The following is a 17,999-nucleotide window of genomic DNA, read 5'->3' as shown; positions in this document are numbered from 1 at the left end:
AGGAAAATGTGGGAAAAACGGGGAAAATTATTTGAAAGGGCTTATTTGCACGCGCTAATCTCAGGAATTACTGGTCCGATTTGAAAAATTCTTTCAGTGTTAGATAGCCCAGTTATCGATAAAGGCTATAGGTTATATTTTATCACGATAAGACTAATAGGAGCGAAGAAATAGAGGAAAATGTGGGGAAAACGGGGTAAATTATTTGAAAGGGCTTATTTGCACGCGCTAATCTCAGGAACTACTGATCCGATTTGAAAAATTCTTTCAGTGTTAGATAGATCAGTTATCGGAGAAGGCTATAGGTTACATTTTATCACGCTAAAACTAATAGGAGCGAAGAAATAGAGGAAAATGTGGAAAAAACGGGGGAAAATATATGAAAGGGTTTGTCTTACGAACTACTAGAGCATTTTTGTGTTATTTGGATCAGATAAGAAGTAGACCACGTGAAGGATCATAAGTTTTTGTTTGGTGGACTAATTTTTCTGTGAAACATCTAATTTACGCGGGCGAAGCCGCGCGGAACGTCTAGTAACTAATAAAGCAACAAAAACATACCATTTATTTATTTAAATAGAAACATTACTTCTTGTATTGTTAAATGCTAACTTATTTATAATACTGTCGTTATATGGTTTATTTCAGGCAACATCTGTACCAATAGCCTCCACTAACTGCAGATAAAACTCGTATGTCGTACCTATGTGAGAGCGAGTCACAACTTCAACAAGCTATGCCGAGATTACGATCTTGATGTATTCATTACTAAAAAAGCTTGAGCTGTAAATTTTATACATTTACCGCATACATAATGCGCGCTAATATGGATGTTATTTTTATGTCCTTTACGTCGATATTCATACTGACAGACATCGACCTGCTTATTTTAGGGACTACTGGACCTTAAGGGTATTTCTTTGCCTTACCCCCTATACAAAAGCAGAAAACCAAATCCCCAAAATATCAGTTGTTGATTTTAATACACCTATATGAATATCCTGTCTCCATAATCTACAGTACGTTAAGTAGATATCTGAAGTTTGAACGCTACCATGTAACGTATATATATACAGGACGTGACCTATTTCCCGCTGCACGTTGCACCCGATAAGCTCCAACACCCTGTATCCCTGGATTATACACAGTGTATACCGGGCGTGAACTGTAAACTAATACAAACTCTACTGTTACAAACATACAACATAAAAGTAACTTATACACTAGACTCCATCGTCAGACATAATTAAGAATTGAAAAAATTAATCGGGGATTAATCTCAATCCAAAACGATAACCATGCACACAACCAAAGAACAAGCGTATACGCATCGCAATACGATTCATTTTAGCTTAGCATAAAACTCCAGTTACTCGGGCGGATCTTCTCTATTTTTCATGTTTTTTTTTAAATATCTTTGGAAATAAACATTAAGAAACAAAATTGTTCGGTTAAGGACATTTTAATATAGATTTACTAACAATTTATTTAAATAAAATGTATAATTATCCTAGTTAATACTTATATTTCGATGAAATAGATTTTTATCGGAGGTGAGTTTGTAAATTCATTACAGCCAAAGTATTACGTTTTATTAAAATGTTTATGGTTTAAGGATTTTAAATATTGTGCTTTATATCTCATATTTTTAACACTTCGTTATTATAATATTGGAACTAGGTAAACCGGGAGTCAGGGAATAACAAATTGGGCTTTATCCTCGCCTTAAAGACATATTTTAATGACTACTTAACAGCTATAAATGAGGAAGATGTGTCTGACTGCCGCACTCAGAGATATTTAATTATGATTTACCTTAAATTTAATGAAGAGTTTGACAGATAATGTATCACTAGCTATTTGACCGAGCTTTGCTCGGTATTCGATAAAACACGAATAAAAAGACATTTTCTAAAAATGATTCCTAGCTAGATCGATTTAATTAACGCAAAAATCGCAGTTGAGTGTCTGTGACAAAAATGTACGACAAGAGTCCCTCTATAACCTGTGCTATGATTTATTTTGAATACGTTTGAATCTTGGAATAAAATGACAAAATTATGATTTCGTCCATACAAAAAATAATTAATTATTTTTTATCTCTGTATATACGGCATATTTGAAAAAAACGACATCTATAAAAGTGACTTGTAAATGCATCAGCTGTCTACAAAAGAAAATCAGCCTGATCCGTTGACCTTCGATCCAAAAATTCTTAATGTCCCTTTTATTTTACTTTGGGACCAGTGTGCGTCGATGTCAGTGTTGGAGTCTGTTAATTGACCTGGGAATCATTTTGCTGACCGAGTCTTTCCTGGGTAGGCTTTTTGCAGCCGTAACCGACATCCACGCGGGCGGAGCCGCGGGCGACCGATATGTACAACTCTAAGACAACGAGCTATAAGTAATATAGCCTTGTGGTCTCATAGGTAACTAAAACGGGTAAAATGATTATTTTTTAACAAAAAATTAAAACCGACTTCCAAGGTAAAAACAAAAGTAATATTCTTAAACATAATCTAAAAAGAATCAAATAATTCTTATTCCTTATTATAGTGCCGTCTTCAGACTTCGCCTAAACCTCAACTATTTCTGTACTCAATCTTCATGCCGGTACCGGCTTACCTTAGCGTAAGTTCTATGTCAAGGATCTCAGAACTTTTCCGGGCTGGTAGCGACTTCAAAAGTACGAAGATTGAGTACAGAAATAGTTGAGGTTTGAGGAGTCTGAAGACGGCACTATAATAAGGAATAAGAATTATTTGATTCTTTTTAGATTATGTTTAAGAATATTACTTTTGTTTTTACCTTGGAAGTCGGTTTTAATTTTTTGTTAAAAAATAATAAGTAATTATAATTGTTCTTCTCTGATTGCGGCAGTGAGTGCAGAGGTAAATCATAATTTGTTTTAATTTTACGCACCTTATTTCAAAAGAATTTACATCCAACCTAAAAGCAGTTTTCCAGGAGTAAAACAAGCCTCGAAAGTTCCGACACGATTTTTACATTTTTAATTCAGCATCCCTCAACTTTTATTTTAAGCCCAGAGCATTGAAATACTGTACACGTTCTATACATTTTAGTTTTTTTCGTAATGTTTTATAATAAGTTTTTAATTAACAAAAGATTTTATCAAATCCTTTTTTATGAAGTCCTTTCCTGTGAAGTGCGAACATACATATTTTTGCTGCTGTAAAAAGCCTTTTGTCCTTTCGTGTAAATCCCGCTCTGTCTGTGCGAAATTTCTTTAAATTCAGAATAGTTTTGAATCCCATTTACAAGGTGGCGAATTAAGTTTTCTAATAATTATAATATTATGATCAAACAATAAATTTAGATTCTTATTTCCTTATTCTTATTACTTCACAGGATATAATTGCTCTGAAAGTAGAGTGGATATTTGATATTTACCCACGAATATCCGCCAATTTAAAAATCACCTACATACAGTAAACATAACCACTGCTCTTATATGGTGTTCATTGCTTAACCTAGTCCACCATTAGTGGTGTCATTTAACCGACTTCCCCACTAAGATTAATGATGCTTTTATTAATTAAAGTCGGTCTAACGACTAGTAACAGGACACTTTTTGTGACGCAGCTTTCCTAAGTTTTAATTATTAACTTTTTATTAAAGCGGGGTTTAATGGAGGATATTTTATTAAAAAGTTTTAACGAAGGCTTAAATCTCCTTTGAATAAAGCTAACAATATACAAATAAACATGACGTATCTATACATATAATAAAACTGTAGAAATGACAATTCTGTACATTAAAGATATCCAAAAAATAATAAGCGGGGGCTGTTACTACATCGCTATAGAAGCCAAAACTGTGGTTAGTTTTTTGTCTGTCTGTCTGTCTGTCTGTATGTTTGTTCCAGCATCACACGAAAACTACTGATCCGATTTGAATGCGGTTTTCGCCTATAAGGGGACCAAAGAGGGGGTCAAATTTTGTATCAAACTTTTTTCTTCAATGGATTAACTTCATTTTATTAACTGTATTTTCCAATTTAACATCTGGTGTATAAAATTTTTCCCCCACCCCTTTTAGGGGGGCCAAAGGGGGGGGATATATTGTAAAATTTTTTTTTTTTAACATGAAAACTACGTATCCGATTTGAATATGGTTTTCAGATATATTTGTCTTCTTCCAACTTCATATCTGGTGTATAAAATGTAATCGGGTTCCGTTTTTTACCATTTGAGTAAGGGACCATAAAAAGGAGAGAATTATCCATTTCCGTTATTATACTATGCTAACGCCTGCGAAGTCGCGGGAAACAGCTATCCATACTAATATTATAAATGCGAAAGTGTATTTGTTTGTTTGTCCTTTCTTCGCAGCCTAACGAAGCAACCAATTGACTTGATTTTTGGCATCGACTTAGTTGAAATAATGGAGAGTAACATAGGCTACTTTTGGTCTTGGAAAAACATCATGCTTCTATCAAGGAGATTTGCAAGAATATTCGTATTGTAGACGATTTTCGAATTCCACGCGAGCGAAGCCGCGGGCAAAAGCTAGTACTTAATAAGAACATTGTTTATAAGTATACCAAAGCCAAATTGCTTAATATGTAATTAATAGAATTACCAACAAAGTTTACGAAGACTAAAAATCATATTGTGCCCGACTTAAAACGATTTTCTGATGTTATACTATTACGAGTAGAGTGTCCATGAGCGACGGTAGTTGCTTTCCATCAGGTGACCCGTTTGCTCGTTTGTCCCCTAATTTTGTAAAAAAAAAATTCATTAGTGACAGAAGTGTCAGCAGTTACTTATAATGTAAGCATAGTAATTTGTTTTTGCCTTTTGTCGGTAAGTCTCTGTTAAATCCTTGAGATCTCTATTACCCTTTCTCTTATATAACGATTAATATTCGTTGCTGAAAGCAGTCGTTATGCACAGTAGAAGCCATATTATTGTCTAGCTTGATAAGGGTAATTTACCACAGAACACAGCTACACACAGTGTATGAGACGCACTGGATCGGCATCTGCCCATCTCTAGATAATAAATCGATTTGATCGTTTTGTTTTGGACTGCTGCTATTTCATAATGATAAATGATGTTTCATTATCATCATTATGTCTTAATTTAAAAGCATCAATCATGTTTCTACTTCTAGTCTTATACTGACTGACATAACAAGAAACCTATTTTCTGGTTAAAATGTAGGTCAGTGGTTCTACAATCTTCATTACCAAACCTAATGTTGATTACAGTGCAATAAATAAATCTAAAAACTGTTTTCGTTATCGATCATACAACAATATATTCCATTATTTTTCAATTTACATCTTCTATTGCTAAATATTTCTTTGCATCATAAGATAGCTAAAGATAGTTACTGTTTATCTCGGGGTTAAATATTGTGAGATACGTCTACTGTTGATGGATGGCTAAGGTTACATCAACTACAGCCAGCTGGCTCGCAGGCCAAATGGAAGTTACATGTTACTGAAGCCTGTAATTTATTAACATACTACTAACATACAGCTCTCATATTATATTGATGTATGCTAATTAGAAACCTTTTAAATACATCAGTGTTTTGTTTTTCTTGTTTGATATTATGGTTATGTTGTGTCTTGGTTATAAATGATTTTTTCTACAGTCAAGACTACCGTTACTTTGGTCCCCTCTCAATGTTATTGCCGAAAACAATTACTTTTATGGTGTTTTTATGAGCTTTCCTTATTTAATTGTTTTGTCACCCCTTATTTGTCATCGCACTAATGCTAAGTACTCACATACGGTTTTGCTCGATAGTTTTACTCCGAATGGAAGGAAATTACATATTTGACAAGGGCGTCGCCAAGGGGGGACAGGGAGGGGCAGCTGCCCCCTTCTAGAGATTCTAAAAAAGTTGCCAAATATAATGCAAACAACGACTACCATAATATAAAAATCTGGTAATAGATGTAAGGCTCGTAGTACAAGTGAAAAGCTTTATGTGCTGTCGACTTTACCTATCATACTATACTTTTCTCGTTCATAGAAAATGAGAAAAGTATGAATTGTAGTAGGTATAGTCCACTTTCCCCCCTCTGCGCCATCGGCTAGCGACACCCTTGATATTTGACATATTTAATTCCTTCGAGCTGTCAGTTTTGCGGTCCACACGGTGGTTATTACTCGAATTGGAGTAACACTATCGAGCAAAACCGTATGTCAGTACTTAGCATAAAGAAACTTTATTACGGGAAATACAAGGTGTAACAAAACTAAGTGATAATGCTTTAGGATGTGCACGCTTAATATTTTTTCACTTTTGTATGAGGAAAGTCTTTACGCAGGGGCGCTTGCCCATACAAAAGTCAAGAAAAAATTTGGTGTTTCAGCGTTACTACTTTCACAGTGAACTCTCTACAAGGAACACGTACACACCCTAAATTATGTAGAAAAGGGTTTCAGTTATCTGATTCGTCATGTATGCCTGTCTGTCCGTCCGTATGTCGCAGCCACTTTTCTCCGAAACTATAAGTGCTATACTATTTACTGAAACTTGGTAAGTAGATGTAGTCTATGAACCGCATTAAGATTTTGATACAAAAATGGAAAAATTATAAAAATTTTAGGGGTCCTATCACCTATGCGTATGGGGTGTCTATGGATAGGTCTTCAAAAATCTGATTGAGGTTTCTAATATCATTTTTTAAGCTACACAGTTTGTAAGAGAGACTCTTCCAAAGTGGTAAAATGTGTGCCCCCCCCCCCCCCTCTAACTTCTAAAGTAGGGGCATATGATAAGTCAAAGAAAAATGTAGGTATGTACATTACTATAAAAACTACCAATGAAAATTGGTTAGAACGAGATCTAGCAAGTAGTTTTTTTATACGTCATAAATGGTAAACCTTAATTTAACCTTTATTTAATCATAAACATTATTGCTGCTGCGGAACTCTTCATGGGCGAGTCCAACTCGCACTTGGCCGGTTTTTTGTCTTTACTGATTACTCATTTAGAATGATAAACAACTATTAAAATGAAACGTTAGATAAAGTATTGTCATGTCAGATAGAATGCGAGAGCAGCATCAAGATAGTTATTGAAACTTTTAATTTACTGTTAGTATTTTCTGTCACCATTACTTTAAGTGAATATTAAAAAACGCAGAAAAATACATTACCAATACCGCTACGAGCACAAACGCACCGTTATTGTGCTCCCAGAACTACAATCGATTGTATTATCAGGGGAATATCAATCGCTATGCGGCCTTTCCACGTTGGCCCATAATGGACCAATATTCGTCTATGATTGCCCAATTATTAGGACTATAATACTAATAAAACACAATCTACTTATTGACTTACATGATATTTTATTAGAAATAAATGAATGAACAATGACATGAATATTCGCCAAGAACTTACAGGTAGGTACAATCAATTACATAGATTGTAACTACGATTGTGCAATGTGCATGCCTTATACAGCTTCGCAGTCAGTATCGTATGGGGTTTATAACGATTAATTAAATATAAAAACAATAAAATACACCGTTTTATTAAGTATGATTAAACGATTTATTTAAGATACCCAAGAAAAAACAATAAAAAGTTAAGAGTTTCTTCTCTCTCACACAACTTTATTTTTCGAACCAAGAAAGACGTGTACCGCCTGTAATGTGATAGACTCCACGGTTGCAATCATGGCTCTCCATCATCTTTCAATGTGGAGAGGGCCCTTTATATGTAGAGCAAATGTGCGAATCGGAATTATGTTATAATGCTGAATTATTATCACGAGTCCCCTACAACTATATGGAGTAACCACGTGTCTTTATGGTGTACTATTAATCCTCGCCAGGGCGATTATATTTTTTTATGCAGCTAAGTGCATACGTCAAATGCTGCTTCTCTAATTTAGCCCTTATATCTATAAGAATAATAAATAAAATTGAGTGTTGTAAGCTTGTATTGATGATTTTGTTTAATTTTTATAACGCTAGGATCTTTTGTGCTTCCCACAAAAGACAGATGTGTTCTGATGTTAGAAAATCAATGAGAATCCAATTAGGTGTCGATTTCATATTATTTATTATATTTGTACGTGTATGTTTGCGTTTTTTACAGTCAAAGCCGTGAGTGGAGCCACAAAACTTTCTTAAACTTTGATACACAAAATTTCTATAAATTTCCATGTCGTCGTCGTCGTTGAAGGTTTGGCTATACAAAATCATTATATTTTCCAATGAATGGTATAATACTCTAAAGTTTTGAACCTAGCCTGCAGGTTTCTGAGGATTTTGCAGGTTTTGATAGGAGTTTATCTATTCTATTGGTTACGAGTATGACGACAATCAAATGCGCTAGTGATATTGTATCTGTCCAAAACCTCAGAACTATTATTATTATTTTCAACTAAAGCTTACGTGGTATTAATACTATGTGTCTCGTTATTCGTATCTAGAAAGGTATGGTACTTAACAAACGATCAGCAGCAGTCTAGCTGATAATATGTTCAAGACTGGCGCAAACTCAGACTAAGGCGAAGAGGGGAAAATAAATTCCTCATTTCACTTGGAAAAGGGGTAAGTCCGAAAGCTATAAAATGGAAGTTTGCGTGTCGGCCGAGTCGGGTATTTGCTTGCTTAATAGCATACGTCACGACTTCAATCAGTTTACCATTTAACGACATGTGTGCAAAGATATAGGAATGAGGGTTACCGACATTTCTTCTTTCGTAGGAGTCAGTTCATAGGTTCATAAGCTATTAAAAATTAAAATAGGTAAACTGACATCGCAAGTATATCAATTCAATGTGTATCTGTTTGTGTGGTAACTGGTAGAGTTCACATAATTATTTCTTAAGTTTACGCGAGTATCACTCATGATATTCTAAGGTTGAAACACTTACGGATTTTGTCGCAGAGCACTTTTATTAATTCCAACGATTCGGGTGCTTTACAGCGGCCGTGGTCAGTAAACAAACTAAAGCACAAATCTAGGACACCTCGGCTTCAAGACACTGAGTTCGTTTTGTGTAGATCGGAACGCAAACAAAAATTGATTAATCTTCGGGTAGTTGAAGAACTTCAATAAATTGGACGACTGTCACCTCAGTGCACCCGTGACAACGGCCGCTGCAAAGTAGCCGAAACGTCGGGATTAATTTTTATTCTCAACGCTACGCGACAAAATCCGTAAGTGTTTCAACCTTAGAATATCAATTATAGAGTTCAGTAGGGCGCAGACTATACTTATATAAAGCGCCGCCGTTGTTGTAGCTTCATGGTTTCCAAAACTACCAATAATTTCCAAAACTGTACCTTTGGCCGCCTGGCACTTGGTGGAGCTCTGTAGGTACCGTTTGGTTTGTACCATTATCTATTCTGTGCCTATAGTTGTGACTTTAGTTGTCACATGTGACTTAACCCTCATAAGGAACAGACCTTGGATAAAACCAAGAGACGACGTATAGTAGAACTTTTCAATAAATAATAATTTCATATTCAGACACTTCATCGAAAGGTAACAGTACAAACATTTACAATAAAAGATATAACTTAATTGTTTTGCTTAATTATTTATTTCACAATGTTAAAAAATGGATTTGCTGCATTAAAAAACAAGAACATCCAAAGATGATGTCTGATGACAATAATACAATCACGGAAATACGGTCATTACCAAGCTTGTTACATTAGCAGTTTTGGGTGCGGTGACATATGGGAATAGCCGAATAACCAAGGCCAATAGAATGGGCCCATCGAATACGATACTATATTATTATGTAGTATGTGGTTGAAAACATTGTTTTTGATATTTATAGCTTATTCACAAAACATTCACGGGCCGAAAGTTAACCATTCGCGGGTAGCGTGTTGCCGACCGCTGATCTATAGGATCGAACCAAAGAAATTAAAACTCAGGACATGGTGGACAAGTAACCTTTGTACCTATATAAAATATTACGCCATCTACGAGAGGAACGTCAATTTCAAATCATAATGTATGTCAAAATAGTCCCAAACAGCACCTGCATTGGAGTTAAAAAGCCTTTTTCTTCTCCATCATCCATTTAAAAGAAATTGATGTGGTACTCTCAATAAGCAGCAAAACTTTAAAACTTTTCTAGAAACTTAAATCGATTAACGTAAAGCAAGTAAAGCTTAATAATAGCTCCCACACCGGTTTCGGTGACGGTGGCCGGTTTCATTGAAACCAGGCCAGCTACGCATATGTAATTTTTATAGTGACCAAGTGTGTGCGCAGTACACAAGAGCACTCTCTATTCCTTTACTCTCATAACCCAGTGGGACGGACGACCGACACGACTGGCGAGAGATCAGGCGCAGGACCGACTTTTTACATGCCCATCCGACGCATGGATCATATTACTTGTCAGACAATCAGGTGATCAGCCTGCATTGTCCTAACCAAACTTGGAAATAACATGTTTCCAACGCGGGAATCGAACCCACGACCTCCGAGTCAAGAGCCGCGCTCTATACCACTAGACCACGGAGGCGTTCAAGCTTAATAATACTAAACGAAATAAATAATATTTTGTCTAAGAAACAATATCTATAAACTTCAAAAAAAGTTGGAAATGGAAGTTTTGAATTGGCATACAAATATACTTAGTATAAAGACTACATTTCCATCGCCGCACGTTTTGGGAAAATAAAAAATCTAACGGTGTACGGTTTTTAACTTTTTACTTTAGACTTTAGCATAATATGTTAGTAACAATCACCATGTCCTGTTAAAGTTAATGATCTATAAAAATTTTTGTTATCTCGTTTGCTCTGTATTTAAAATATCATTGTTCTGATTAAATCAATGATAAACACGTCATAACCGTTTATAAAATATATTTTGATATTTAGTATCCCTCAGAGTACCCAAAAACGTACAATTCTGTTTGTTTCGGAGATGAGAGACCGCTTGCTAGTTATCAGCCAAATTTCATTTATAAAGTACCTAATATCCATTAAGTGAAAAAAAAAATCGCTAAATATTTCCCTTAAAATAAATATTATTATGATGAGCAGAGAATAACCAGAACGTACCCTAAAATTTCCCAATTCCACCACCATCCTTATCATCAAGTTTTCAGAGCATCTAACCCCGTCCCAACAAATATCACATTTGTTCAATTGCTGAGAAACGAAGACAGATTTGTAACACAGTCGTAAACTGCTTCCTCTGGTTAGCCGCGAGCTTTGTGTAATATCGCTCGTAAAACTTTTTAAACAATTATTACATCGAACGAGAAGATGTGGAACTAATTTTATCAGGGAAATATTATTCAGTGGAAAAAGTCGTGAGAAACCTACGTCCTTACTAAATCCAGTGCGAAATTGCTCAAGAAGAATGCAACCAGGGAATGCACTGAATGGCATTCCAGTGCGTTCCAGTTCCCGTTTATACATTATTTCAGTAGTAATCCAGTGCTGGATTGGTTTATTTGATGGAATAATGTAAATCGGCCATATTTATAACATAAATCCAAAAAAAAGTCGTCTGTCTATTACCTCTTGACACCACCACTAAACCAAAATATTAAATGCCTTTTACCATGGAGTCCTTGAGAATGAGAACTTTTTTACGAAAGACAGATTTTTCATGCTCACAGCTATTAAAGAATAAACCCTTTTATAAAAATAATAATTCTGCAAGTTTTCTACCCTATTTACTAAAATCATGATTAAAATAATAAACGAATTTCATTCACCCTGTCATAAGCAGCCCTTAAGACCCTTAAGCCCTTCGGAGTAAAATCTGTCCGAAAATGTGGCTATGACACAAAGGACGTTGACCTCTGACCTCCAACCTGACGAATTTATAAGGGTTGTCTTTTAATTTATGTTATAAATAATAATAGCTAATTAAAAGTAGGTTATAGTCCGTGATTTGTATGGCCAAGAGCGGTGTAGTGAATTTTCCCATACAAAATGAAAAAAGTGGACTCATATTAAACACCCTAAAGTATTATCACTTAGTTTTGTTACACCCTGTAAGTAGATATATTTTTAATTTGTCATTCGTTACGAAATAGCAATATTATTGAGTGCTTAGTATTTATTGTTCTGTCGAGACTTGAATCATGAAATTACGATTTATGATACATTAATTTAGCTAGATGTTTGTACAAAAGGGTGGTTCACAAACAAATAATATGTAATAATATCTACTCTACTTTTTAAAAACATTTAGGTGCAAGTAAAAATTCACGAGCTTAGCTTTATGTGGGTAGTAGATATTTGCCAAATATTTGACAAGCATCCACTACCCTCCAATGGATATTTAATTTTTTTAAATTTTACCAAAATTAAGTGCACAAATAAAAACAGACTTATTTAATGTTTTAATATAATATCGTCATACTTTATTACCTATCGTCTCTTTTATTAAGTAACCCCCACACAGCAATTACTTGGCAAGCTCTGAAGGCTTCGCGGCTCGCGAATCTTGAATCGCACCCGAGAACAACACCTTGCCAACCTCTACATCTAGGGCTCAAAACAAAAGCTCACCTATCAAGCCTTCGGTGCCGCGCCATCCTGCCAACCACAACAATCCAGCGAGCGTTCGAAACGCCCTCCACATCTTCCCCAACTCACATCGTTCCAACACACTCCACCGAACGGTAACCAAAAACCAACCACAACAAACCGGGATTACGATTATCGCATTAAAATCGTAATTGGATTTACGCGCGCGTAAACGTGGCGCGGGGCGACGCGACCGCTCCCCTCAACGCGCGATTCGCAACTGAGCGGTGAGCTGCTTTTCCGAACTTCGTAGCCTGTAGCGGAAAAGCCCGTCTACATTGATCGAATTTTCCAAAATTTACAAATACTGACGTTAAGTTATTCATTAATTTTCCTTAAGTACCTATCTGTGGTAAATTGGATAACAAAGTTAATAAGTTGCAAGGGCGTCGCCAGCCGATGGCGCAGGGGGGGCAAGTTGACTTTACCTACTACAATTCATACTTTTCTCATTCTCTACGAAGGAGAAAAGTAGGTATGAATTGTAATTTGTAGGCAAAGTCGACATCACATGAAGGTTTTCACTTGTACTACGAGCCTTACATCTACAGTGATTGTAAAAACAGTATCTTAGTACTATATAATAAAAATACTATATAAATATATATTCTGTGACAGTACAGAGTCCAATGTGTAAAGCTACACGAGCACGAGCTCTTGACTATGCAATAAAAAACTTGTAAATAAGTTATAATAACATTGTATTTTTTTTTAATTATCAGATTTTAATTTATAGTGGTCGTTGTTTGCATTATATTTGGCAACTTTTTTAGAATCTCTAGGGGGGGGCAGCTGCCCCTCTTTGCCCCCCCTGGCGACGCCCTTGATAAGTTGTACACTACGAAAACAAATTTATTGTTGCTACGCTAAGCCAAAACACCGAAACGCATGAGATTCAGTAAGACTTGGCTTTTAATTTGGGAGATAGGAGTATCAAACTAACGTACTTAAAGGTTCGATTGTAATATTGTATTATTGTGCGAAGTTAGGTTGGTTTTTTTATATGATTATAGCATTTTGTCTATTGACTTACTGCAAACTCTATATTGTAGAGTGTTGACAGTATATTATCTTATACATTTACGGCCGTTTCCAATATTTGATCTATCTCTGGTTTTGCCCTACTAGAGATAGGAATAGCTCATAATTGACATAAAATATATGTCTCTAATGTCTAATGTGAGCTATTCCTATCTCTAGTAGGGCAAAACCAGAGATAGATCAAATATTGGGAACGGCCGTTAAACTGTTTTAAAATAAAAATTTGAATACTTTAGATTGAGTACCCATTTAAACACAAGTGTTATTGTTTAGTTATATGTATGTCATTGTGTCGTAACGTAAAAACGAGCGTATCTTCAGCTGATGTCAAGTGTCATCGCCCTTTGCCTGACAGTGACTTTCTTATTGATAAGAAGTCGTAATTAGAAAGTGTAAATTAGGCAATTAGATTAAATATATCAATATCTTTTAAGAGACAGATGGGTGGGTATGTTTTTTAAGTAGGATTTTTATTTGTTTAGTACCTACTTTCATTACCTTATTACGAGTATATTTCTACTGAATAGTAAATATAAAAGTGTTGTAGTACCTTTAAATTACTCTCTACGAATGTCAGCGGGGCTAAAATGGTCAATCAATTCAGCAAATGAATTGATTGAAACTGTCAAACTGACAAATGTCAAATCAGTACAAATTACTAGACATGAATTGCAAGCAGAGTTGCAATTTGCGATTTTAAAAAATGAATCATATTATGATTCATATCATGATTCTCCAAAGCGATCATTTTAGCCCCGCTGAAGAGAGCTTGTCTTAAATTATAATTTTTAAATACATAATTTAATAAATCGAATTGAGAAAATGTAAATAAGGTAGGTAGCATTGCTACTTGCTAGCCTCGCGTAGCTTCGTAGCCTATAGCGACATAAACTTTTTTTTTTCTGGCACTTTTCGCCGCTTGCGAGAGGTAGAGCTTTTAAAAGCGTCACTTCGCTATTTCCCTACTGAACTATAATGTAATACGAGTGTGTATGTCAGTGTATTGATCGGGACTTTTGTACGACATTTTCTTGGAATCAAACACCTACAATAATGTCACGTAGGCGACGAAATTCTGAAAATTGCGCTACTTTACTCAACGTTACCGGCGAATGAACCGAGGCTAATATCTTGTAAAAATCAAGATTCTTTTATTTCCAACAATACATTTTTACAAGTATATCCAGACCGATACGACCTGCAAACCTTCAAGAAAAGAGCGTATTCCCTCTTAAAAGGCCGGCAACGCACCTGCAGCTCTTCTGATGTTGCGAGTGTCCATGGGCGACGGTAGTTGCTTACCATCAGGTGACCCGTTTGCTCGTTTGCCCCCTTATTTAATAAAAAAAAATGTAAGTACCTACAAGTCAGTAACATTTAAAAATGTCTTATTAGTTATTACTGGTTTTGTTACTGGTATTACGAATGCAAAAGATCTTCTTTTATTATTATTTTGACATTAATTTTATTGTTTTGTATAATGTGTGATTGACATTATGAATTTGCATTAAAAATAATAATTATTACTGTTAAGAAGCGGGCAATTAATTGCCGGCGACACGAATGGAGCGATCTGGAGCAATTTAGTGGAGCAACATGGGGCAATTTTAATAAATTGCGGCGATACGAATTGACGAATATCCGATGGGCTCGTGTATGACAGTATTGCCTAGTAACTAGTTGCTGATTGTTGCCGCTTGTTGCCGAAAATTGCTTGCTGTAGTCGTGACGTTAAAGTTGACGAGAGTGGAGCAATTTTAGTTGCCCGTATAAGCGTCCCTTTAGAAACATAGACTTATACTGTCGGTTAGAAGAATGTCGCTAAATATTATGCATTGTTTTGAGATTCCCATAAAGTTAATATACCTAGCGGAATAGAACAACAATCTCGAGCTGTCAAACGAAACCAAAATTGGTTTTCATCTGTGTGAAAAATATGTGTATACTTACACAAGCATGATTGAACATGAATTCTATGAGATTAAATTGTCAACGTGTGGCACGCGTGCCGACTGGACGTCAAAAAAAAGTGCTGCTGTCATGTATCACACGACTGTTTTTACCACGCAGTGTTACTGATAATAACATCTCTCTTGCTCAGGCCTTTGTTTCTCTATTCCGCTAGGTATATTAACTTTATGGAGATTCCAAATGTTTGTATAAATTTCACTTTTTTTTTAAAATAATTGGATTAATCGTAAATATTTACGACTACGATTTAAAATTTGCAAAACTGCGCCTGTGAGGCAGAAATTTTGTACCACCTTGTAACAATTGGAAATTAATAAATTCTATTCTATTATATTATTTTGTATTATTCTCTGTGTCAGTGTGTCCGCTTGTTAGTTGCCTCGTCACGCTAAAACTACCGAGTCTATTTAGCTAGGTGGAGAGCTCTTTACTGTCAACTCCCAAGATCCGAACTCCCGAGAACGAACGTAGAACCCGTCAACAATGTACGGATTACGGAGTTCTGTATAGGCGCACAAACTAGCACAATTATGTGTATATCACAGTCGTTGATTCATAAGCTACTCTTGTGTAAAACCACAATAGACATAACGACCAGTAGTTCGACTGCAAAGAGACGGACAGGTTTCAATATCTGTCAAATTCGTCGGGTTTCACTAGGATTATGAACGGAATGTGCCTCGCGCTGGCTGATATAATTTATTTTTAAATATTTAAAAAAAAGATTTCAAAATTGGATTCTGACAATTTTAATCACATGTGTCAAAACACAAACAAGAATACGACCAAAAAGGAAGGAACACGTCCAGCGAATATGTCATAGTTTTAAATTCGTAGGTAACAATTTAACAACCCTAGCGACGATTTTCGTCATAATACTTCAAATTTAAAAAATTCAACATCAGTTCTAAGTCGGTATACCTACTCTATCATTTTGTCTACTCTGGTAAAACCTAATATATATTCTGTGGTAAAGCTCGAGCTAATCCGAAATATTTGATTGACTCCATTGCAATATGTATCAATCAGTCGTACGGTGCTCGAATAGTTTACATCTGGTAGTAAAAGCTGGCGAAAGGGCGTGATGGAACTCACAATGGATCGGTTCCCATCGATACACTTTATTATGTGTAGTAAAATGTCAACAAGCTTTGTGTTAGGGTGACCATGCCTTAGGGAGTTCACAGGACTAATTTTTAGCAAATAATTTATATAATTAAACATCGGGTTTAATTTTATAGTTTATTCGTCTGGTCGCGATTTATAGTATTCTATATAGGTAATCGCTATTCTACTCGTAGCAATAGTGGGTAGTGGGCAGTGGGCACCAGCCCCGCTCACTCTTAGCCCGACCAAAGAGACCAGCTATATTATAGAATCGAAAACTGCACATTCGGCATTCCCCTTCCATTTTTGTCAGACTATCTAAAAGTTGTACGCGGACTGTTACATCATAGTAGCGTGTTAAAACATCTCAGGAGATTTTTTTACCCTTTCTGACTCACGTTTGTGTGAGGCGATGCAAAATTGGCTAGTTTTTTACAAAATAATTAATTATTATACTCTTGACCGGGGCCCTAGTTTTGTTGGGAATGGGGGAATATTTAAATATTTCCACTATCCAACCTTGAGTAGGTTGGAAGATAAAATACTCAAACTCGGGTGGTAGAGGGCTAATAGCTAAGTTGGAAGATAGGAATAAGTAAATTTTTCTACCCCTCATTTTTTGCCGCTCTGGGCAAATCTGGCTCGACCCCCTTAGATCGGGCCCTGCCGTTGACATCTTCAAAACTCTCTCGTTTATCTGTCAGCATTTGTCCGCAGTATCGCATACATCGTGGTCCCCCCAGCAAAGCCTGCGTCCGTCAAATATGTCACGTCGCGCGGCAGCCTTGATCGATGTACGTCGCACATGACTTCACTCTCTGATAGACCGGGGAATATGGGCGTACCCAGGTTCTGTGCCAGGGGGGGGGGGCAAATTACGCAGATTCTGGGCCAGGAGGGGGCAAATCAGATTTTTTATATCATTCGTGATTTGTACACTGTTCCTTGTCAAGCATAGTCCTTTTACAATGTGCGTGTACTGTCAGAGAAGTTGATTCAGAGGTAGATGTGGGACCTACATAATTTGGTTGCGTTATGTCAAAACTCAAAATTCAACCGATGGATATGACGACTTAGAGCCCCCGCAGACTGCAGACTTTCCTATCGGCCGATAGTCGTCGTACATATTAACCATCGGCCGACAGTTTACCGTTGGTTACATTGAAGGCAATCGTAAAGCCCATCAAAATTAATTATCGGCCGACTCGGTATCGTCATAATATGCGCACTTCCGTACAGCTTCAAGAGCCAAACCAAACTATCGGCCGATAGAAAGTCTGCAGTCTGCGGGGTCTCTTAAGGGGCCGGGTGCCATCGAAATTCTCATACATACGTAATACCAAAATCATTTTCTGATACG

General features: G+C 36.1%; 1 protein-coding gene across 1 annotated transcript in view; it reads right to left on the bottom strand.

Moving 5' to 3' along the window:
• LOC121727404 overlaps positions 1-12,719 on the bottom strand; it is a 130,056-nt gene extending 117,337 nt beyond the window's left edge. The window contains exon 1 of the mRNA XM_042115244.1: positions 12,503-12,719. Within this exon, the coding sequence (XP_041971178.1) occupies positions 12,503-12,575 (73 nt within the window). The 5' untranslated portion in view covers positions 12,576-12,719. The remainder of the gene's footprint in view (positions 1-12,502) is intronic.
• Between the last annotated feature and the right edge of the window lie 5,280 nt (positions 12,720-17,999).

The sequence above is a fragment of the Aricia agestis genome, chromosome 1 (genome assembly GCF_905147365.1).
Source record: "Aricia agestis chromosome 1, ilAriAges1.1, whole genome shotgun sequence".
NCBI classification, from domain to species: Eukaryota; Metazoa; Arthropoda; class Insecta; order Lepidoptera; family Lycaenidae; genus Aricia; species Aricia agestis.
The sequence above is the reverse complement of the archived record's forward strand: the minus strand, read 5'-3'. Positions and strand labels throughout refer to the sequence as shown.